Source organism: Nuphar pumila, chromosome 1 (genome assembly GCF_984573655.1).
Source record: "Nuphar pumila chromosome 1, dmNupPumi1.hap1.1, whole genome shotgun sequence".
Classification (NCBI taxonomy): Eukaryota; Viridiplantae; Streptophyta; class Magnoliopsida; order Nymphaeales; family Nymphaeaceae; genus Nuphar; species Nuphar pumila.
The window spans coordinates 21,086,610-21,110,804 of record NC_143249.1 but is presented as its reverse complement, the minus strand read 5'-3'; the positions used below and the strand labels follow the sequence as shown (position 1 = coordinate 21,110,804).

Genomic DNA, 24,195 nt, shown 5'->3' with positions numbered 1-24,195 from the left:
AAGAGGGGAGCCGGAGAGGAAGACGCAGGGTGAGAGAAGAGAGTGGGGGGTTTCCCTTTTTGCGTAAAAGGGAAACCCCCTGGTGCTTATTTATAAGCACGGGAGGGGGAAAAGACTCGGGTCTGGATATGAGTCGGATCCGGATCCAACCCGGGTCCAGTTTTTTTTTTCTCTTTGAAAAACCGGGGTTTACATAATGTATAATCACTACTGACAGCACGACAGCTACCTAAATGGAGAACAAATCAACTATATAAAATAATTTACTTGTTTATTTCAGGACATCAAGAGACAAGCTGCATTCAATTTGAGACCCAATATCCAATAACACTTTCATAGCATGCCTAACCATAAGAAACACAAAATTTATTCAGTGATGGAAATCATTTCTAATGCATTGATAGAGCCAAATTAGATTTTCTTAACGGACATGATAATAAGTAAATTGATATCCATGTATGGGAAAAGCAAATTTCCGCATTAAAAATATATCAGTTCAAAAGGTATAAAATGAATTTGGACTGCACAAAAACAAAAAGATACTGTATGCTCAAGAAATTTTAGTTAGAAAAAACTAGATGTAATGCAAGGCAACTATGCCCTCTTGACATACAAGGCCATGTATGAATAGCATGATTTACTTGATCCAGTTCGTAGATTCAAAGAAGCAAGAATAATAATATAGAAAGACTTGCACCATCAATCACCACTACAGTATAGTCAAAGTACCTACGTGCACCCATATGTGAAAACAACTTTAATCAAGCCATATGCAAAAAAAAAAAACCTTTTCAAGAAAATCAAGGAAACCATTCTCTAAAAATGTGCTTCCACTTATGCCACGAGCATCTTCAAATGAAAGGTATCCACCACCTTGAGCAGTTGTATCACTGAAAAAGTCAGTCCAAATCTTGAGGAATTATACCAGCAGTTTTGGAGAGAAATAAAACACTAATTCAATGTTAAAATAAAAATAATATGCTGCCAGAAACATACTCCTTATTTGATACACGAAATGTGAACCGTTTCCACAGTTGACCACCAACTCCACCCATAAATGAGAAGCGTGCCCTTCTCTATACAGATGCCAAAGAAAGAGAGAGAGAGAGGGAGAGAGAGAGAGAGATGTAACTGTTAGAATATAGGTAGTTGTATATGTTCTTATATATATATATATATATATAGTTCAGGGGTATTTTGGTCTTTTGACCATTGTATAGGTGTCACCTCTTCTTAGGGAGTCATTTTTTTGTGTACTTTGTTGTATTGTCAAGGGCATTCTTGTCCTTGACAATTACAACAGCTATATAGCTGTTGGGAGCTCCCAACAGCTAGATTTCTAGCCATTAGGGAGCCTCCCAACAACTATATCTTGGAGCTCCTTACTTCCCCTTGTGTATAAATATGGGTTTTTGACCCCCTTGTATTCTAATACATTTTGTATGCATTTTCAAGTGAATAAACATATTTTTAAATTGTTGTGTGTGTTCTTCTAAGCCCCTAAGTGGCTTTTGTGCTTTTCCTTCTTTGTGGGATTTGTATTGGCCTCTTTTATCGTGGTAGAAGCAAGCTCGTGTGGACGTGAGATCGTGGATCGTATGACGTAGACTCGTGGTGCCCAAAAGAATTCTGCCCTCATTCTCTTCTTATTCATCTCTATTTCTCTATCTTTCTCGCTCTTTCTCTTCTTGTACCTATGAAGGATGAACGAGAAGTGGTCACCACCATACCCGTGAAGCTCAATGACTCAAACTATGTGATGTGGGCATCCATAGTGAAACACAAGATTTGGAAAAAGGGCCTATGGAGTTTGGTGGATGGATCCGAGAATAAACCAAAGCTCGTACTCACCAAGAATGAAAACGGCAAAGAAATTACACTTCAAGGAGATGAGATGAATAAAGTCATTGCCGGCTATAAAAAGAGATGAAAGGAATGGAAGATGTGTCATTCCAAAATCATGGGATGACTCATTAATAGTATTGAAATAAAGAAATATTTTAGCTTAGCAAAGTTTGAATTTGTTAGTAACGCTTAGAAATATCTTCAAGATATGTATTTTTTAAGAGATGTAGCCCATATATGTAATATCCAAAAGAAAGAAAGATTCATGAGCCAAGAAGATATGAGCATAAGAGAATATTACAATGCTCTTTCTCTCTTTGAGATGAATTGGTTTTCTTTGAGCCTAAGCGGCATTGCCCACTTGACATTGAACTCCGATAAAAAAATCAACTAAGAGAATTTTTACCATTTCATAAATGGGCTTAGGCCTAAATTTAAAGGAACTAAATCGGCCTTTCTTTATAGAAGAGGTGTTCCTTCCATAATAAAAACTTTAGAAGAACTAACTATGGAAGAAAATAGATTAAAGAAAACCACCTCTATCAAATAAGAAGAATTGGTGCTTGTTATGTCAAGCCCGGGAATCATACAAAAACATATAGGCCTCCTCACTTTGGAAAAGGCCAAAATGACTATGGAAAGAATTCGAGTGAGTATAGGAAGAGCTCAAATGACTATGAAAGAAATTTTAGTGACTATGAATACAAGAGAAGTGGTATGATAATATGTCACTTTTGTAAAGAACCGGGCCACATCAAGTCATTTTTCTAAAAAAGGAGAAATGAAAAGAAGGTAAGCCTCTATGAAAGCATCAAGCAAAAAGAGCGGCGTAGATGAAGGTTCCAAAAACATCTCCTTTGCTCAACTTATGGAAATCCTCCAACCACTAATCAAAGGTCAATCTTTCTCTTTCTCCGGTGCAGCCGTATTAACATGCATAGACCTCGGTAAGAACTCTTGGATTCTTGATTCTGGTGCCTCTTTCCATATGACTTCAAATGAGCTCATACTATACAAATGTTTAATTAACTCAAATGATTTTTATGTTTCAACCACCGATGAAACATCTTTAAAAATCAAAAGTTTAAGTATTTTTTAAAATTCTTCTAAAAACAATAAAAAAAATTATGTTTCAAACATTAGAGTAGTACCCAAACTTAACTTAAATATCTTATCGCTTTCTCAAATTACCGACTATGGGTGTGAGGTTACCTTTTCATCTAATGATTGTTTAGTATAGGATCTCCAATCCAAGAAGCTGATTGGGCGAGAGGCCATAGAAGAAGAGACATCTACTACATGGACAACTTGGAACTATCAAATCAAAAAAATTGTAGTTTTGTTGAAAAGAAAAGTATTGAATATTGGCATAAGAGATTAGGACATCCAAATATGTCGAAAATGTATTTTTTTCTTTTCTTGAAAATTGTAATGAAAAAGATTTGACTTGTGAAGATTGCATACTTGAAAAAATAAAATCTCTACCATATGGGGTACTCAAGCATGCTTAGATAAGCTCATATCATCTTTTCTTTCATTTTTCTGTTTTTTTTAACTTCTAGTGAAACCATATGGGGGCCAAGATTCAAACCTATCAAGCCCTTATTGAGCCTATGGCGAAGCTCAAACTCCACTTGTATGATTCACAGCTTGTATAGCTAAATGATCCCAGGCTTAGGCTTGGTGCAAGCTCAACCCAATCTCTTACTGAGCTGAACTCAAGCTTCTCATGAAAAACTCAGCCCAGTGTGCACCCCGAATATTTCCCATCTACATGGTATGCAATTTTTAATAAGTCTCTCCACAACACTTCTTAAACTTCAAATTTCGCTTGATGCTTCCCACACACTTCATGTTCACTCCATTGTGGGCTTCCTTATACGCTGTTTGCTAATGATCTTTTCTCTTTGGAAAAACCAAATTTCCCACCTTTTTTGCTAGCTTCCTTCACCAGCAACTATGATCTAAAGTTTGGTAATCAAGGGCACACAAATGCACAAGTTCTGGAACTTCAGAAAGTTTAGAGTTCTGATTATTTAAATGGTACTAGGTTATAGTAATACTTTTCATTCATTATGAGGAAGAAGTGTTATTTAAAGAGAAAAAAGAAGGAAAATTATTCTTATTAACATAAGAAAGTTCTTTCTCACATTTGTAGTTAATATAAATGCAAGCTTTATTGCATCCTTGAAGTTCAGCAACTATGTTTCTCTAGCCTCTCAATCAAAAAGATACCACAGCACAGCATGTTAGACAGAATTTTTGTGATGGCATTTTGTTTTACCTGATCTGCAAATGCACTGTCCAACCAAAAGGTGTCTTTAGCCTTCTGATCGCCGAACAGTTCACAGAATATCTTCTCTGATCCACCAACTTGATTAGAAAAGTTGTCCAACTTTTTCCATTGCAACTTAAGATTTTTAAGTGCATTCAATACCCTTTCATGCATATCTGGAGATTTTCTGATATATCCATTCTGAACTGGAAACTTTCCTCTTAGCAGTGCTCTATCAATGGAACAAGCATGAGATACCTACAAGTAACTGAGAGCAAGTGAGCAACAAATCAATGTTTATTTTTCTATTTTTGGATAAAAAAGGAAGACCATTATTGTATGAGAAACAAAGCAAAGTGATGATTAGGAAATATGCACACTTCCATAAAATCTCTCATCACAAAATCTAGCTCAATAAGAATAGACATGGAAATGGAAAGCAGTAATGAAAACAACTCAAAGTTGCCACACACGCAAACCTTTCTTTGATCTAACAAGGATGAATCAGACCAATAGTCCAACGTGATGTTACGAAAGTTTTCAAGTATTTGCCTCCCATAACAAGTTGCAACGCTCTCGGGATGAAACTGGAAGAGGATAGTGACAAGATAAGCTGGAAGGAGACCATAAAATGAACATATTATTCAAATGTATTGAAAAGTTACCTGTACACCATAGTGAGGCCTGGTTGAGTGCATAACACTCATGAGGACTCTGCTGCCATCCATTCCCCTAGTACTTTTGAGGCACTGGCTGAATCCATTATCTCCATGACCAGTTGCAATATCATCAAGGAAATGTTCATCAGACCAATTCTCTGAGATGGAAGATGCCATTCTAGATCCCTCAGTTTCAAGATATGAATAGGTACGTGTAGAAGATGTCCATGCAATTGGTATAAGTTCCACTGGGAGGGAATCTGAATCTATGACAAGTGAATGATACCGCACAACCTGTAAACCAGCAACTGATAGCATTAATATGAGCTAATATATAGGATTCCTAAGGAATTCAGAAGAATGGCTAATTTGATATTTGAGACAATAACTATAGCATGAAAATAGCATTCAATACATGGACTTGATCATCTACCTGCAATTATGCACTGAGTTTGTCGTGCACTAACAGTGCCAATAGATTTGAGGATTGTATCTCATATTTTTACCTGGTAGTGAAAACACAAATACTATGTCCCCAACTATCCTCTTTGTTAACAACTGTCATTTGAGTCTTCCATATAAAAAGTCATAACAGTTATCAACTTTCCATTTTCTTCTCCATCAAATCAGACACCCCACTTAGCATGCATATCTGTTGACACAACAAGCTAGAGGAAGAAGATGGAGCATGGGTATAGGGGTCACTTAGTGAGGCTAGAGCTAAGTCACACGGACTCGGCTAGGGAGGCGACGCACCCGCGTCGACACGCCCCGACACAGGTGCGAACGCGGGTGCGGCTTCAGACACGGGCCGGACTCTGTCAACAATGAGTCGGACTCGGTCAACGAATCGAGGCCAAGTCCATCCTTGTTTTGGACTCGATCAACATTGACCGAGTCCAAAAATGTCCATTTCAAAATATGTTTTGGATCTGGGTCGGGTCTGGAAACTTCATCCAGAAACCTAAAAGGGGTTTACGACAGGAGAAGAGGATTACCCTGTCGATTTTGCCTCCCCCCATCCCCTGCAGCTTCCTCCTACACTCACGTCGGCGATCCAGACTCCGACGACGGTAGCCGCAGGCAACACCAGCCACCGTCTCCCCCTTTCCTCCGTCAACAGGTATGCCCCCTATTCCCACTCTCTCCTCTTCGTTCAGCAGGAGGCTCCCCCTTCCTCCTTATTTTTCGGCAGGTGGCGGAGCCCCTTGCCTCCGCCCCCTGCCGGAAAAAAAGAATGAGGCAGGTTATATTTTGGTAAGTTTGTGTTGTTAAAATTTGCTTTTTTATTTTTGCTTTAAAATTAACAATCTTTATGTGTTAATTTCTTGTTATATATATATAATTATATATATTTAAAATATATATATTTTTAATATATATATATAGCCGAGTCCCCATGTCCAAATTTTTTGAAATTGCGCCGCACCCGTGTCGCACCCGCACCTGCACCCATGTGACATAGGGCTAGAGAAAACAAATGCAAGGCAAAAGAAAAAGCAAGAGGATAAGGCAAAGCAGGTTGTCCTTTGATTGGGAACCTTCTCTTTATGCTAGCTTAGAAAAGTAGAAAAGATGGTGAAATTTGGTTAGGTTCAGCATAAGGCAACAGATTAAGAGATGTTGGTGCACGTCTAATTATTTGAGAAGCCTATTTTAGACCAACCTCCTCTCACAATTCAATGCAAAAGAATTTTTCCCCATATATATATATATATATATATATATATATATATATAGAGAGAGAGAGAGAGAGTAATGTGTTCCTTAGGCCCCCTTTTTCGTTAGGCCTCATTAGGCCCCTTCAAAAATCATAATTTTAAGTATTTTTTCTCACATCTAACACCGTAGATGTGATCTATAGGCTCTTTTAAAGGGAACTGTCTTTTGGATTGCCAGAATCTGACCTGTATACAGGTTTTTCCAGTGATCTAAAATCAATGGCTATGAAGGTAACAGTTTTTCCCGACTCAGAAAAACATGTTTTTTTGTCGAAAAAACATGATCCAAGAGTCGATTGCCACTAAATCGTGCATGATAAACACATCTAACGGTTCAGATCTATCATAAAACACTTAAAACCTATGGGGCAGAACAGGGAGAACGAGAAATGGGGCCTAATATGTTCAGTTCTTATATATATATATATATATATATATATATATAGAGAGAGAGAGAGAGAGAGACTTTGCTAACATAACATTGTCTTGTGCCAACTCACTGATTGCTCAAACACATACACATCCATGGGGTAATGGCAGATACAGGGTGCAAGAGAGGATAGGTGAAAGGATGGATTTTATAAAAGAAATTATCCCTTAAAATATAGTTCCTGATACTTAAAGGTCCAAAATACATGGAAACCAAAAGGTTACTTCCATTTAAGTCCATGAAATTTTGAAATTTAGCGCAACCACTAGTAGATTTACTTCTGTGGCAAAATTCTAAACCGAATAGATTTCTCCTATAAAAGTGAGAAAATGTAAATATCTTAATATATTAGAACTCTACTCTTTCTAAACCGATACTTAAAACTACTTTATAAATGTTTCTCTTTTAGCTAATATCATTTACCATCTACCAAACATCCCCCTCTCTCTCGTGCGCACATCAATGATCTGGTTTTGCTTGCATTGTTCCCCAAGTTCCGATGGCAATACATAATCTTCATGGCGGGACAATGCAAAGTAATTTAAATAAATTAACATAATCTTTTCTCTGTATTATCCCACTTCTAATTGAACCCTCTTCCCCTCATTGGCAGAGATCAATTCCTTCTACAAGGACAAGGGCTTCGTACTTCAACTAAATTTCTGTAACTCACCTTGAACCCAGAATTTCTCCCGGATGGGATGCCTTGGAACAAGTTACACCCAGTGTGCTCAATTTCACTGAAAAAAAAGAAAAACATGTTCCAATTTACATTTGATCAAGAACAAGTAAATCTGTCACTAACATTCAAATAAAATATATGAAACATCATGCAACAAAAACTAAATCTAATAAACATGTTTAAGACAGAATAATCCTCAGTAGAGGTATCTGAGAAAAAAAAAGAACATTAGACCCTAATTACGTATAGAAAATGAATCAATAAACTATGGACACAAATATAGATACCTCAAACGGCCATGGATTGGACTAGGTGCATGAACTATTTGAGCTCCATGTGCATATCCCAAGGCCTAGACAATAAAATGATGTCAACCAAACATATTTACGAGTATATCCACAGCACAGACAGATGTCTACTGGGCACACACTTGTAGGTGTGTGTAGCATCAACAAAAATCAAGTATCATGAATATATTTCAGTAAGAAAGTGAACTTCTACCTAACATGCTTTGACCCAATCTGATAGGTAGAAGTGGCTTTCAAATATATAAATAAATATATATATACATATACTTTTAGATATATGATTACAAGCTCAAAGGGCTTCAAATGTAGAAAATGACCTTACTCTATCAAGACTGGAGTAAGGGGTAGCTGCCTACTTCGATCCATGCCTACCGCGCCTATCAGGCTTCTGAAGGATTTTTTTCTTGTTTTCTTAAATCTGACCATACAAATGTGTTCTACATGCTTCGTTTTATAAGAATGAACTCTTGGATCATCTGACTCCAACACGTGGGTAGGCTTTTATAAGGTTTGAAAATAGATGGTTTACAATTTTCATGAATATTCAAGCTGAAAATTAATGTTTTTTCAACAAAAAACACGCTCCAAGTCTTGTTTTCTAGCAAATCAACCATGTCGAACACATCTACAAGGTCAAATTTGCAACACCCCAAAAAACCACCGTTCAATTGCAGTAGGCTCCTAACTTTGGTAGGCATCTACTCCCCAGTCTGCCATATAAATGTCAATGTAGTCCTAGTGATTGTGGTGCTTGATACAATATAGTCGGGTTGGATATGTTGGATATACTTGGTCAAGGCTGGATCTGCAGGTCTGGTACAGCAAGGAACCATGTAATCCAAGTCCGACACAGACCCATTTGTGTGCGACATAGGAAAGGGATGACTCCCCTGCATAGGTCAAGTTGTTCTCCCCTGTTTGCAATTAATTCTGACACCAGGTTAGTGAACACAATCATTATCATTGCTGTCACTCGACTGGACAAGTACTATCAACCATGATTAGCATGATCAAGAAGTAAATTTGTGCTTAAAAGAAAAGGGGTAGAGGATAAATTAAAATTTAAATGGCCAGTGGGTAAGGGTTCATGTAAATCCCAGCTTCAAAAGTACTATTTAGAAGAAATTCTTGAAAACTTGAGGTTTAAAAAATTATTGTTGGAAACCAAACTATTGAAAATTAATCTCTAAAAACATAGTTTTGGGCTTGGATAATTAAATGGGTAAGCATCATCTCCCCCCTTCACCAATGCCACCACCTGCTCTACTGACATATCTTGCGGAAGCCACTACATTGGCATCATAACTCATGGAAGCCAAGATTGGGCAACTAGGTCCCTAGAAACGAAGCTACTATCATTGAGTTGGAGTGCACCTAGGTCGAGGCCATGGCCGAGCTTATGATCCTCTTGAAGCATGGTGACGATGAGGACCACCCTAAACTATTGTCATCAAGGTTGTCCATATCGTACGATATGGCACGATATGTATCGTTACTTTTTGACTTAACGATACGATAGACACTCGTATCACGATACAAGTCGATCATATCTATATCGGGTGTATCGTATGATACACCCCTATATCGACATGTATCGTACAATACGGGGTCTGGAGCACTTAAAAAAACCCGAAATGTACACTTTTTGTTTTGAGTTTAAAGGCCCTCTTAAGGTCTGACTTCTACATTAGGCTCTTGGAAGGGAACCCACGCACCCTAGGTTCCGTGAGATCGTTTTGTGGGCCAATTCATGTGAAAAGGAGAGGGCTTTTGCTATTTTCTCAATAGTGCATTTTCACTCATTTTTTCACTCGAGGAAGTGGGTTAAGGTAAAAAAATCTCTATTCTTTGTTTGTTATTGAGTGTTTTGGGGGAAGATGGCATCGAAAAAACCGGCATGGCAATGGTGCACTCAAGTAACAAGTGAAAACCGATTAAGAATCAAATGCAACTATTGCCAAAATAGTTTTCAGGTGGTATCGCTCAGTTGAAACATCATTTAGTCGGGATACATCATAATGTTGTGGCATACACCTCAAGAAAATTGTCGAATGTCATAAAATGGCAATGCTAGCAATTACTTGATGATCTGAGAGAAAAAAGATAAGAAAGAGATATGAATGAGTAAAAAATGGGGTATGTGTAGCCCTAAGAGGATGTGTATTACGAAGATGAGCTCCCTACTTCTAATCCTACAACCCATAGCATAGGATCAGAAATAAGAAGTTCTACAGCGAAGAAAAAATGTGTGGTTGGTGCCAGTAGTAGTGTCGCGAGCAAAAAAAGAAGAGGAGCATGAGGGAGTTCTTCGAGAGGAGGACCAGGAGGTAGAGCTAGAAGCTCTATTAGGAGTTTTTTTCCTCCTAGGACTGCTCCTGGGGCGTAGTCTGACATTCGTACTGCTATAACTCCTCAGCATTTAGTCGAGCAGGCGAATGTCACGACTGGGAGATGGTTCTATGATGCATGCATTCCTTTTAATGCAGCAAATTTCTTTCATTTTCAGGCCATGGCAAATGCCATAACCAGTATCGGGTCTGAATAGAAGGTGCCTCCATATCATGCTTTAAGAGGAAAGATTTTAGATGTTAATGTGAATAAAGTTAAGGTTTATTGTGATGAGATGAGGCAGTCATGGAGAAAGATTGGGTGTAGCATCATGGCAGATGAGTAGACAGATAGAAAGTCAAGGACCTTGATAAATTTTTTTATCTATTGCCCTAAAGGAACTATGTTTTTAAATCACTTGATTTGTCTAATATGCCCAAGACAACAGATGTATTGTTGAGGGTTTTTTACCAGGTCATGAAAGAGATTCAGCCTCAAAACATTACATAGTTTATTACTGATAATGCAGCAAATTATAGGGCAACAAGTAAAGAATTGACAGAAAATTTTAAGACATTCTTTTGGACCCTGTGTGTTGCCCATTGTGTAGACCTCATGCTTGAGGACATTGGTAGCATGGATGAAGTACATCAAACACGTGAATGCTGCCAAGAAATTACTAAATTTATTTACAATCACGCATGAGTTTTGAGCCTAATGAGAAAGTCCACTAGTGGTGCTGAGTTGATTCGTATTGCAGTTACTATATTTACTACAAAATTTTTTCCAGTGCAAGGTTTAGTAAGGAATAAAGTTGTACTAAAAAAAATGTTTTCATCGGATGAGTAGAATGCATATCCCCATGCACAAAAAAAAAGCCCACAGAAATTGTATATATTGTATTCAGAAGTGAATTATGGGATTCCTTGAGAATAACTATTCCTTTGGTGAAGGTGCTTCAATTGTTTGACGGTGAAGACAAACCAGCTATGGGTTATCTCTATGAGGCCATGGATAAGGCAAAAGAGGTTATTAGAGATAATTTGAAGGGGAAGAAAAAATTTTACGTACCTATATGGAACATCATTGATCATAGGTGGATTGGGCAACTTCATACTGCAACATACTATTTAAATCATGCATTTAGATACGCCCCTACTTTTAAAATCAACAAAGAAGTCAATAAGGGACTTTTGGATTGCATTGAAAGGTTGAACCCTAATTATAACATTCAAGATGAAATTCATAAGGAAATGAAAACTTATGATAATACATTTTATGATATAGGAGGACCTGCAGCAGTCCAAAATCGTGCCATAATGCATCCAGGTAATTTATTTTGTCTATTTCAATTTTAATTTCAAATTGTTATTTAGTTATGATGTTTTATATGATTGTATATCTGTTATTGTCTTATAATTGATTTCTTATTTTCTTGTTTTTTTTTAGACTTGTGGTGGGACAAGTTTGGAAGTGATGTTCCAAATCTAAGAGCTTTTGTCATTCCATTCTAAGTCAAACATGTAGTGCAAGTGGATGCAAGAGAAACTGGAGTGTCTTCGAGCAAATCCATACCAAAAGAAGAAACTGATTGGAGCACAAAAGGCTCAATGACCTTGTATACGTTCGCTACAACTTACGACTGAGGCAAAGGTATATAAAATTGTAAAGTTTATTTGTTATTTTCATTTAAAACTCAACTAATTTTAATTTTTTCATGTCATCTTTTTAGGCAAATTGAAAAGTTATCAACAAGGAAACACAAAGACCAATTTGATCCCAATAGTTTGGAACATTTTGATAAATTAGATGCATAGGTTGAAGAAGAAGCAGAGGCTCTTTTGAATGAAGAGGACATTCAATGGATTAACATGAAAGGAGCACAAGAGGTAAATGATGAAGACCCCACATATCTTGGGGCGATGTGGATGTCAAAGAAGGAGAAGAAGAAGAAGAAGATAATGAAGATGATTATGATTATTAATCATTGATGTATCATGTATTCGTGTTTTATTAAAAACTTGTTCTTGTGAGATGTTTTTGTTTATGTAATATAAAAGTATGACCCTTGTGGTATGTAATAGAGATAATAAATGCTTCATAATGTGATTTTATGTATGTAGTTTGTGCAATTCATCATTCTTTCATGTGATATGATTTTTTAGAATTTTTACTTAATTTGTCTGTTTTTCTTGATTTTTTAGATTTTTTTAGATTTTTTATTAAAAATTTATGATACGTTTACGATACGATACAATGCGGTGTTACTATAGGGTCGACCCATACGGATAACGATACGATACAATACGGTGTTACTATAGGGTCGACCCATACGGATAACGATACGCTACTTACAACCTTGATTGTGAGAGAATGCAGGATAATGCAGTGTTATTGATCGAGCTAATCATTTTTCTTTCTCGATCACTGAATTCAGCTACATAACATTGTATTAGTTTTGTAATATTCTAAATAATTTATCATTATTTTGAATAAAAGTATTTTATTTGTGTTATGTTATCATATTTTAAATTTAGTATAATCTTTTTTGTGTGCAACGTAACCCATCAAGGGTTTGACCCCTATTAAAAAATGTTTTTGCTGGCAATTTTAATAAATTTTTATAGTTTTTTCAAAAGTTGAAAATCTCCAAGGCTTTAGAGATAATGAAGGTGAGTGAAGAGTTTTTTTTTTGTTCTTTTTAGTCTAACACTGCTAGGGTAATTCCCCCAAAAATACAATCAATGAATTATAACACTGTACCACTTGATGTGCCCAAATGTGGACACCAATCCACCTATTTATTCACGTTATTGATGACAATAAACAAATCAGACATTAGAGAGGAAGGCCCTCCAAATGAAAAATCTAAGGGCATGTTCGGCAGCTCCCAAATCGCAAATGTCTAAGAGATAAAAACTGTTTGTGAGCTAATGAGATTTTCTCTTGTTGGATCCATCTCAATGGTGCATTCTAGAGCATGAACCCAACCTTGCAGAAGAACACTGACACCATGCTTCTCAACCATTTTTGCTCGTCTTCAACAACCCCTTTGGTGGGCTCCTCCATGTCCTTCATCACTTGCTTCACCATTTTGGCCTCCCATCTCACCAAAGTTTTTCCAACTGTTTAGCAAGCCCTTTTTCTCTAGTACCCAGCAGATACAAAGCAGAGCCATGTACCAAAGGCATTGCTTTGGTAAGTTCCTGGTTGTCCTTCCCAACTTGATTGTGTTTCATCTTTTCTTGATGACACAATTACAATCTCCATTGTGAAGGAGAAGAAGATGATGAGTTGCCAGCCAATGAGAGTGGGATTGGAAAGAGGGGTTGTAAGAATGAGCTTGATAATCAAGTGATACTTAAAACAAAATAAAAAAAATCATGAAGTGAAAAAAAATTGAAAACCTTTTATTTGGGAACAACGTCAGCCAAACAAGCTAAAACAAAAATTCTACGAAAAGGTCATTCTAAAAACTTTATTTTGCGAGACATCCAAATTGCCCCTAAATATTTTTTCCAGAAATATGTGATCGTGAAAGAGGTAAGTTAGGACCCAACAAGTGAACAATATAAAAGTATTTTTCACAAAATTCAATTATGGATTCCATTTTGTTAGATCCCGAGTTCGAATTACCCTGATTCTTGAATTTGATTCCCATAGTTCCTATATGCTAATGTGATCTTCAAGGACAAATCCCATACCCTATTTTATAAAATCAAAACTGAATTAAACCCATCTACATTGTTTGTGGATTTTTGAAACTCGTTTTTATTGCATTTTTTTATCCATCTTTTAAATCCAAGATCATGTAGCCAATATTTAAGAATTTTTGTTGTTTCACATATTGTTAACTATGGCTTTCTTACCACCAAAAATAATCCCTAGTGATGAACAAGATACCAAAGAAACCTGACATAGATCTGTCGCATATGGATCATCCATCTCTATGCTGCTATGCATCTTCAAGAAGAATTAAGGTTCACAACTTCGTTAAGAAATGGTTGTTTGCATCACAACCGCCAAAGATATTGAGTAAATTCTGTGGCATGGAAGACCTAATTTACAGCACTTGCAAATGTCAAAATCATAATAACATAAATTGTTTTGATCACATATAGATAAAATGTTGGCATTTATTGTTCTGAAGCAACAATCTCAAAATAATAAAAACTATTGACATTCTCCATAGATTCTTAAAATGTTACAAAACATAAAGCGCCCTAATGCATCACGCTCTGTGTCATGGAGAATAATGTTTCAAGTGATTTCTTCAATGGTGAGAATAAGCAATTATCTAAGGCCATATGTAACATGTCCTAAACTACAATCAAACCAGACACAAAAATATGCTGGAAACAGTATGAGAAAAGAACAAAAGTGCCTCTTGCATGATGAACCTTGTACAGAACATTGCCAGGATATGATCCCAGTGTGATTTTCATACAAAACATACACAAATGGTAAGTACAAGGAGTGGATCTTTCAGTAGAAATGTGATCCAACATTTGCAGATTTTGGTCAAAGCATATTCTTTGGTATGAGATTCATGATTAACAATTTCACTTTATGCTAAACAATTACAAATGACCAATGTTGAATATGAGGATTGAATCATACATCTAATATCCTCAATCTGAGATGCAAGAATAGACAATATCGCTTTTGGCTATGCCACAAAAGTTTGCCCATACCTGGTGACCAAGACAAATACCCAGGATAGGAAAATCCTTGCACTCCTGCAATATCTTTAAGCATATTCCTGTATAATGAAAGCAAATAATCTCATTTTATCATTAAAAGCCCATTATCTGGAAGCAAGATAACTTAAAATACCTATCATTCCTATTAAAAAAATGTTCATAGGGTGTCATCACGTGTCCAACATAATCTATGAGGTCAGACATACTTAAGATTGTTTACCTATGTCTGATGGAGATGTTGGAGATCCAGGGCCAGGGGACAAAACAATATTGTCAAAAGCCTTCTCTTCATACAAATAACAATGAATATCCTCCCATGTCAACTCATCATTGCAAACCACCACAGGAGGCACTGTCATAAAACAAACACATGAAGTAAACAGGCAGATAAAGCTACATTCCTCGAGTGAGCAGCACTCAAAGGATAACAACTGCAATGATTACTAGGGGGAGCTTATCCAAACTGCACAAACAAAGCATCTTCCATTTTAGAGTGATTGACAAAATGAAACCATAACAAGAGAGTGAATGGACAGAAGCAGGACAGTACAAGATGGGTTAGTTTATTTGGAGCCATTGCATCCTAAAGAGCAACTTAAGTGTGCAAGGTAGGCTCATGCATCTATTATGCTCGTGAGTATAACAGTAAAAGCCTACATAATGAGCAAGGAATCCCATGTGAAAGGCACACCTAGGATCACTGTGTTAAGTTGTACACACACACACACACACACACACACACACACACACACACACACATATATATATATATATATATATATGTATGTATTGTCATACATACATAATTGTTTTATATTGTACATATATACATATATATATATATATATATATATATATATATGTATATAATGATGTAATAGGTAAATACCCTCTAGGGGTATTTTCATCATTTTACTCGCGTAACAGTATTTTTCATTAGGAACAGTTCCTCTCTTATTTATTTTTTTATCTTTTTATTTAAAGTCTTTTTGGTAAAGAGCATGGGCTCTATGGTCAAAAGACCATAGAGTCATTGGAGGCTCCCCAACGGTCACATTTGTGACCATTGGGAGCTCCCAACGACTCTACTGGGAGCTCCCCAATACAGCCCCATGCTCTCCCTTTGTGTATAAATAGGTCTCTTGTAGCTAATGCTTCTCTTAAGCATTTATGCTCAACAAAGATGAATATTTTTTATATTTTGTGTTTTTCTATTTAGTTCTTTAATGTTTTATGTGCACTTAGTGCTTATGTTGTTGGCCCTTGTTGGCTATTGTTTTGCCTGATAGTGGACTTGTGCTTGTGCACATTGTGATTGTGATCTTGTAAGCCCTTAGTGGCATTGGTTTGTGCTTATGCACTTTTGTGATCATGATCTTGCAAAGTCTTTAGTAGCATTGTTTTTGTATTTTTCGCTATTTCATTACATGGTATCAAAGCCAAGAATTTTTTCTTGGCATTTTGCCTCTTTTGGGTCTTGGAATTCTTTGGTTCGAGTTTGTGTTTCGTGAAGGATTCATGATCGTTGTGTGGCTTGGATTCAAGGGAAAACTAGACCCGGTATGTATCTTATATCTTTAAGTATTTCTTGTGTTATCTTTTTCATGCATTATGCACGAGGAAACACTTGTTTTTTTTTAATCTTTAAATATATATATATATGTTTTCCTTTTTATTAAAACAAAAAAAGCCTTTGAATGTTTTGTTTTCTATTATTGTTGGACTTGTTCTTATAAGGTTTATTTGTTTAATCTTGTAAAATTAGATATATGTATGTTTTTTGAAATCATGTTTGAATCTTAATTTTTCAAAAACTTGCTTTATTTGATATATTGTATACAAATTTGTATGCTTGAGCATTTGTTGGCTTTTGTTCTATTATTGAACTTTGCTTTGTTTTTTCTTGAAAATTTGTTATATATTTTAAAATAATTTGAGAAATTTTAAAATAATGGTGTTGTGTGTATTTCATAAGTATGATCTTATGAAATTTTGCTTAAACTTGTTTTTAATTTTTCTCTTTACTCTTGGTGTATTAAAAGTAGCATATGAAGTGTTAAAAATTATGACCTATCTTATGAAAAAAAATTATATTGATATTTGATTCTTATGATCGCCTTACATGATGAATAAGACTGTTTATTCATGCATAAGGTATTGGGCATAATTTCTTATGGGCAGTTATTCAATTTAATGAATGCCTTTTATGGTCCTTTTGTGGGACAATAGTTATGATATTGGGTGTTTCTCTTGTTGGGTTTTTTTTGTGGTCCTTATGATTATGTTATTTTCTTAGTCTCATGCCACTTTAATGAGCTAATATTATCTTACATGTTTTGCGTGGGATTTAAATATTATGTTTATATTGCACATTTAGTTTTTAATGAAATATTGGATTAAGAATCATGAGAAACTTCTTTGTGTTTTTCCTTTGTGGGTATTATAAGTGTTTCCCTCATGATTCACTTTAGTACTTGTCAATTATTGATGGGCGTATTTATCTACTTAGATCTTTGGTGAACATGTGTGTTCTTGATTAAAGACTCATAATTCATTGCATAATGGTTATTCATAAAATATAAATTTTTATATTGTGCTCTTAGTGCCTTAAATCTATCACTTGCATATATGCTTTAATTTGTTTTTATACATGTCTTTTGTATAAGATATGTGGCTTTAAGTTATTTAGATTATTGCATATACATGAGTTCTTTTAATCACTTTGCGAGTATCCATGATTAGTTATACTTGTGTATGCACTTGGTTTTGTATATGGTTCTTTAAGAATCTCTATATATGTTTTTGGTCCTTTTTAATGTTATATGGCATTGATTGTCTTATAGTAGACTTGTAATCGAGATTGAGCTATCTCTCTATATAGCGTGCTTATATTAATGATGCTTATGATTGCATCAATTGACATCTTGTTGTGCATATAATTTCACTATATTCAGTCTAAGTTTTTCATCTACTGTTATTAGATTTGATTTGAAACTTTTTTTTAATCGGTTCTTATATTTGAACTCACTTATTTAGAAAATTATTTTTCGTGAGTATTTATTGCTTTATTATGGCATTTGTTGTGTCCATCACAGAATTTTATATGATACATCATTTCTTTTGGCCTTCTTATTGTTGAACAAGAGTTTTTTTGTGGGGGTGAGTTGTGTGCACCTCGGTTATGTCAATTTAGATTGTCAACCTATAGTTTGGCTCTAACTGACGGTTGTTTGATCTCTGGTTTTATGAGTATGTTGTATCACTCATATGTTAGTTTGGCCATTATTACGTTGGATGCTCATAATTATGTTTATCTGTGATGGCTATCTATTTTTGAAACCATGGTGTTTCGAAAGATTGTACAAATTAATGGCATTAGTTTGTTTTCATTACAAGGTCTCTTACCTTTTGTATTTCCTCTTATTATGCCTCTTATTTAAGTGTCATTTTATGTAGACAAGATATTTATTCACACTTTTGTGTGTTTGTTTAGCTCATTAGTGGCATTATGATTATACTCTTGATCTAGTAGTTGATACACTTGATTTTTTAGTAACATTATATGTAGACAAGAGATGTTTACTCACACCTTCGTATGTAATTTTAGCCCATCGTTGGCATTGTAATTATGCTCTTGTTCTAGACGTTGATACACTTATTTTGAGTGCCATTATATGTAGACAAGAAATGTTTTCAATGTGGTGAGTTATATGCACACATTGGTTATGTTCTTGTTGTAGTCAATGATACACTTGAATTTTGAAGTTTGGAGGTCTAGTGAGGTGATTGCTTGTAGTGATCGAACTATTGTTGAAATTTGCAAATATCATTCCTTTTGTTATGTGGGATTTTTTAGAATCTCTCCATGAAATTTCAAAATGTTTTCTACTTATGTTTCCTTATAGGAAAAAATGTTTATTGAAAAAAATTTCATGAATTTTGCATACTTGTGATGTTTAATAAAAATCTTATTCTTTGTATTATGAGCCTTCTTGTGTGTGCCCCTTTGTGGGTGTTGAGAGTGTGTTCCTTACGAAAACACTTGTGTGTTGTCCACTTGATATTGGTGGACACTTTTGTTCGTAATTGAAGGCTATTTGATTCTTTATATTAAAATCATGTATTTTATGTCCATTTTATTGATAAAAATAGTTATTTTTATTGTCGTCTTATGTGCATCAAATATGCTTTAATTGCATGTTGGATATATATGCGTGTTTCATATTGATTATCTTGTTCACATTGTTGCATGCATAAATTTAATTAACTCTTCTTCTTTTGAGGGGGGTTTTTAGTGTTATACTTTATATGCATGTTGTTTTTAGTATAAAATGATCATTTGTTTCAATTAAAGAGATTTTCTAAAAATTTGGAATATTATTAATACATCATTGTTTATCTCTTCTTGATAAATGATATGTTTTTTAGTGATTAAATTCCCTTATGGTCAATATTTATGTTTTCTTGAAAAATATATTGATTCTGAGTTTATGATTATCTAAATTTGATTTCATAAAAAATTCTCTTTTGAACTATGTCACACAGACTCTTCTAACAGGGCACTGCACCCGCGTCACACCCGCACCCAGGCGGGTGCGACACTTGGACACAACTTCCTTTGTGTTAGATGAAGTCAACCACACTGAGGTCCATTTCTATCCAAAAGTAGATTCAGTTAACCTTAATCAAGTCCATTTTTATCTATATTATATATATATACATAAATGCACACAAATACATGTAGTGTTAACTTAAAACTGTTAAAAATTATATATATATCCTCCCTACACCCCCGCACCCAAGTTTTTTTAAAGTGTCACATCCGCACTTGTACCCGTACCTGCACCCGCACCCTCACCCGCACCTATGTGACAGATTTTGAGGTATACTCCTATCTTTCTTAATGGTTATCTAATATTTCTAAAAATTATCACTAATTTGCTCAAATTTTTTTCCTTGAGTGTTATTCTTGTTCAATATATATATATATATATATATATATATATATATATATATATATATATATATATATATATATATATATATATATATATATATATATATATGTGTGTGTGTGTGTGGTTTGAAACTTTATAACTATTTGGTTAGAATACCTTCTTTTTGTAGTTGGGACCTTTGTTTTGTTTTCTCTACAAAGATGTGGTGGATTGAGAAAGAAATATCTTTGATGCATCATGAAGATGGAGATAGCCGATGAAGGTGATTAGGGATGATCACCAATAAAAGACCTTTGAAGACTTGTATTTGTAAAACTCTCTAATATGTCATAAAGATGAAGATTTTCATTGAAGACTTGGATCCTTCCCATTGAATCTTTGTTGTATTTCCAAACTTTCAGTATATCTCACCATAAGTTTGAGGGGGAATGTTAAGTTGTATATATATATATATATAGTGATGTAATATGTAAATACCCTCTAGGGGTATTTTTATTATTTTACTCATGTAAAAGTATTGTTCAATAGGAACATTTCTTCTCTTATTTATTTTTTTATCTTTTTATTTAAAGTCTTTTTGGTAAAGAGCATGGGCGCTATGGTCAAAAGACCATAGAGTCATTGGAGGCTCCCCAACGGTCACATTTGTGACCGTTGGGAGCTCCCAACGACTCTACTGGGAGCTCCCCAATACAGCCCCATGCTCTCCCTTTGTGTATAAATAGGTCTCTTGTAACTAATGCTTCTCTTAAGCATTTATGCTCAAAAAAGATGAATATTTTTTATATTTTGTGTTTTTCTATTTAGTTCTTTAATGTTTTATATGCACTTAGCACTTGTGTTGTTGCTAGTTTTGTCTGATAGTGGACTTGTGCTTGTGCACATTGTGATTGTGATCTTGTAAGCCCTTAGTGGCATTGGTCTGTGCTTATGCACTTTTGTGATCATGATCTTGTAAAGTCGTTAGTAGCATTGTTTTTGTATTTTTCGCTATTTCATTACACACTGGTCCTAAGATCTCTTAATAAAAGAGTTTATTACACTATGATGTTGACTTGTGAAATCCCACGTTGACAAAGGTCCCATGGATTTAATTGTGCCGATGAAAGTAGTACATGAGTTGGGTTTAAAAATGTCATGGGAGTTCAATTCATATCTACCATTGTTGGTGTTAAAGGAAGAATTGCAAGGACCCGACCCTTGCAGGAGAGGACAAGGCTGGGCCAACTACTCCTTTACCAGTTATGCCAGGAGCAGCAGTTTGGGATGGAAAACCCACTGGATGACAGGAATCCTTTCAGTTCCTACAGGGTCAATGCATCAATGAGATGGATGCATATTATGTTTGGATAGTAGCACCTGAAATTGTGTAGGGTGTCCTTGGAGTAGACTTTGACAGCAGACATTCATCCTCACCATTAGTAGGTAGGTAGCCTGACAAACACAGTCTCTTCCCCAACATCAAGCATGGTTCATAGAGCATTTGCCTCATGGTCTGTATAGCTTCACAGCCTCCAAGTGTGCTGATGCTCTAAGCAAACATGCAGATAGGATGCATGTGTAATGAAATGATGGTCCAATAACTCACAAACAAGTGTCTATTGGAGACACTACAAGCATAACCCTTGAAAGGGTATAAAAGGAAGAATACTTGAAAAATAAATAATACTTTATTCATGCACAAAATGCTTAAGAAGCATTGTTACTTACATTGAAGGGGTTCACCCCTATACATACAAAAAAGTGGAAGAGAGAGAAGAGCTCATTTTGAGCTCTCCAAAAGAGAAGAACTCTAGTCCAACGGCTCTTATTATAGCCATTGGACTAGAGTCAAACAACTATTATTGCACAGTCAAGTTCCAATAGGAACTTAACTGGATCAAATATCTAATTCTTATTGAACTAGATGCTAAAAAAGAAAATAAAGGAAAATAGAAAAAGAAAATAATAATAATATTAAATAATATATGTATTATATGTATTACAACTTATATTTTAACACTCTCCCTCAAAGTTACAGTACAATGAGCGAAAGTTTGTCTAAGCGAAAGTGAAATCTAGGAGCAACGAGAGGTTTGGTGAAGAAGTCTGCTAATTGATATTTTGATGTAACATATGGCAGATCAATGGTTCCATATAAGTATTCCTCTCTGACATAGTAACAGTCTATCTCAATGTATTTAGTGCGCTCATGGAATGTCCGGTTGCTTGCAATGTAGATTGCACTTTTGTTGTCACAACACATCTTTGAAGCTTGTGTTGCTTCAACTCCCATATCCGGTAGCAATCATCTGAGCCAAACAACCACTATAGTGGTGGTTGTCATGGCTCTGTATACAGCTTCGGTGGAGGAAAGAGAGACCTCTTGTTGCTTCTTGCACCTCCACGAACTTAAAACTTCACTTAAGAACACACAAAAACCAGTAGTTGAGTGCCTATTATTGGGATCACCTCCCCAGTCAGCATCAGTATATACAATTAAATTTAATGAGGATGAAGCAGGCAAGAAGAGTCATCGTGAAAGAGAGGATTTTAAGTATTTAATAATACGCAAAACTGCTCCCATATGCACAGAGGTGGGAGCATGCTGAAACTGATTAGTTGTATGAACCGCATGAGCTATATCTGGCTTAGTAATGGAAAGATAAGAAATAGCTCCAATAAGCTGTCAGGAGGGAGTAAGATCATCAAGAAGTTCTTTATCATCAATTTTCATTTTAACATTGACAACTTCTGGAGTGTCCACTTTCTTATCATCTGTAATTTCAGACCTGGAAACAATATCAAAAGCAAATTTAGATTGAGATATCAAATACCCCCGAGGAGAATAAGTGACTTCAATGCCTAAAAAATATCTTAATAAACCTAAGTCGGTCATTTCAAAGTGAATTTTAAGAAGAGATTTGATATTTGCAACTCCTTGTTTGTCGCCTCTGGTGATTATCATATCATCCACATAGAGAAGAAGAAGAATGATGCTTGCATCAGATTTCTTAACAAACAAAGCAGTGTCAGTTAAACAAGGTTGAAAACCAATATCAAGCATAATATGACTAAATCGGTCCTACCAGGCTTTTGGAGCATGTTTAAGACCATAAAGAGTTTTTTCTACACAAAGAGCTTTACCCTTAGGGATACTAATATCAGGCGGGGCTTCCATGTATACTTCTTCAATGAGATTCTCATTCAGAAAAGCATTTTTGACATTCAATTGAATGATAGACCATTTTCTAATGGAGGCCAAGGCTATTAAAGTTCTAACCAGAGTTACCGGAAGCGCCTAGGTAAAAGGGGAAGCGCGCTTCCCCGAAGCGTGAGGGGAAGCGTCCCCTTTTTTGGGGAAGCGCGCTTCCCCAAAAAATGGAAAGTGTGTTTCCCTTTTATGGGAAGCGCACTTCCCCCACGCTTCCCCATTTTTTCATTTTTTTTTTGCTTCCCCCTCGCTTCTGGTTCGCTTCCGGTTTGCTTCCTAGGTCGCTTCCAAGACGGTTCAAAATTTTCTTCTAAGTGGTCCCACGCTTCCCCGCTTCCTAAATTTTTGAAATTGCCTCGCTTTCCGCTCCCGCTTCCCGTATTGCTTCCCGCTCCCGCTTCCTCGACTGGTAACTCTGGTTCTAACAGTGGTCATACGAGCCACAGGAGCAAATGTTTGTTCATAATCAATGTCATACTCTTGGGCATATCCTTTTGCCACTAAATAGGCCTTTTATACCTTTCCAGGGTCCCATCACTTTTGGTTTTGACTTTATATACCCACCTACGGCCTATAGGTTTCTTACCTGCATGAATATCTTGGATCGTCTAGGTGTTGGCCTTTTCTAATGCTAGAATTCTATTTTCATGGCTTTTATCCATTCTATATGATTTTTGGCTTGAGAATAGGATGATGGTTCAACATGTGATTGTATTAATATAATGGTTGCCCTATATGTGGGTGAAAAAGATTCGTAAGACACAAATTTTTCAGGAGGTCTAGAGATTCTAGACGTTCCTTTGGGTGGAACTTCGGAGTATTTTTGTAATGCATATGGAAGATTTTGCTCTCTACGTCTTGAATATTATAGACTAACATCCCTATGAATTTGCTCTTCATTATCATCATTTTCAACAACAATAGGACTTTGGTCATTGTCAAGGTCGCATTCATTGGATTTTGAAGTTGGATCAATTAAAAACGAGTATTCAGTGACATCCTTGGATTTTTCAAATTCAAAGAAAAATAATACATTTCTTGACACATATAATTTGTTATTTTGAAAATCGAAACACTTATAGCCTTTTTTATT

General features: G+C 35.6%; 1 protein-coding gene across 4 annotated transcripts in view; it reads right to left on the bottom strand.

Moving 5' to 3' along the window:
* Positions 1-24,195, bottom strand: part of LOC149848293 (aminodeoxychorismate synthase, chloroplastic-like) — a 43,597-nt gene that overhangs the window by 11,114 nt on the left and 8,288 nt on the right. For 3 of the 4 annotated variants that reach the window (XM_089988515.1, XM_089988663.1, XM_089988588.1), the window contains exons 3-11: positions 15,172-15,303; positions 14,943-15,010; positions 7,900-7,964; positions 7,604-7,670; positions 4,786-5,073; positions 4,600-4,707; positions 4,130-4,378; positions 997-1,076; positions 788-890 (exon numbers count right to left, since the gene is read on the bottom strand). In XM_089988515.1, the coding sequence (XP_089844641.1) occupies positions 788-890; positions 997-1,076; positions 4,130-4,378; positions 4,600-4,707; positions 4,786-5,073; positions 7,604-7,670; positions 7,900-7,964; positions 14,943-15,010; positions 15,172-15,303 (1,160 nt within the window). The remainder of the gene's footprint in view (positions 1-787; positions 891-996; positions 1,077-4,129; positions 4,379-4,599; positions 4,708-4,785; positions 5,074-7,603; positions 7,671-7,899; positions 7,965-14,942; positions 15,011-15,171; positions 15,304-24,195) is intronic. The other variant, XM_089988739.1, reaches the window with a different exon arrangement.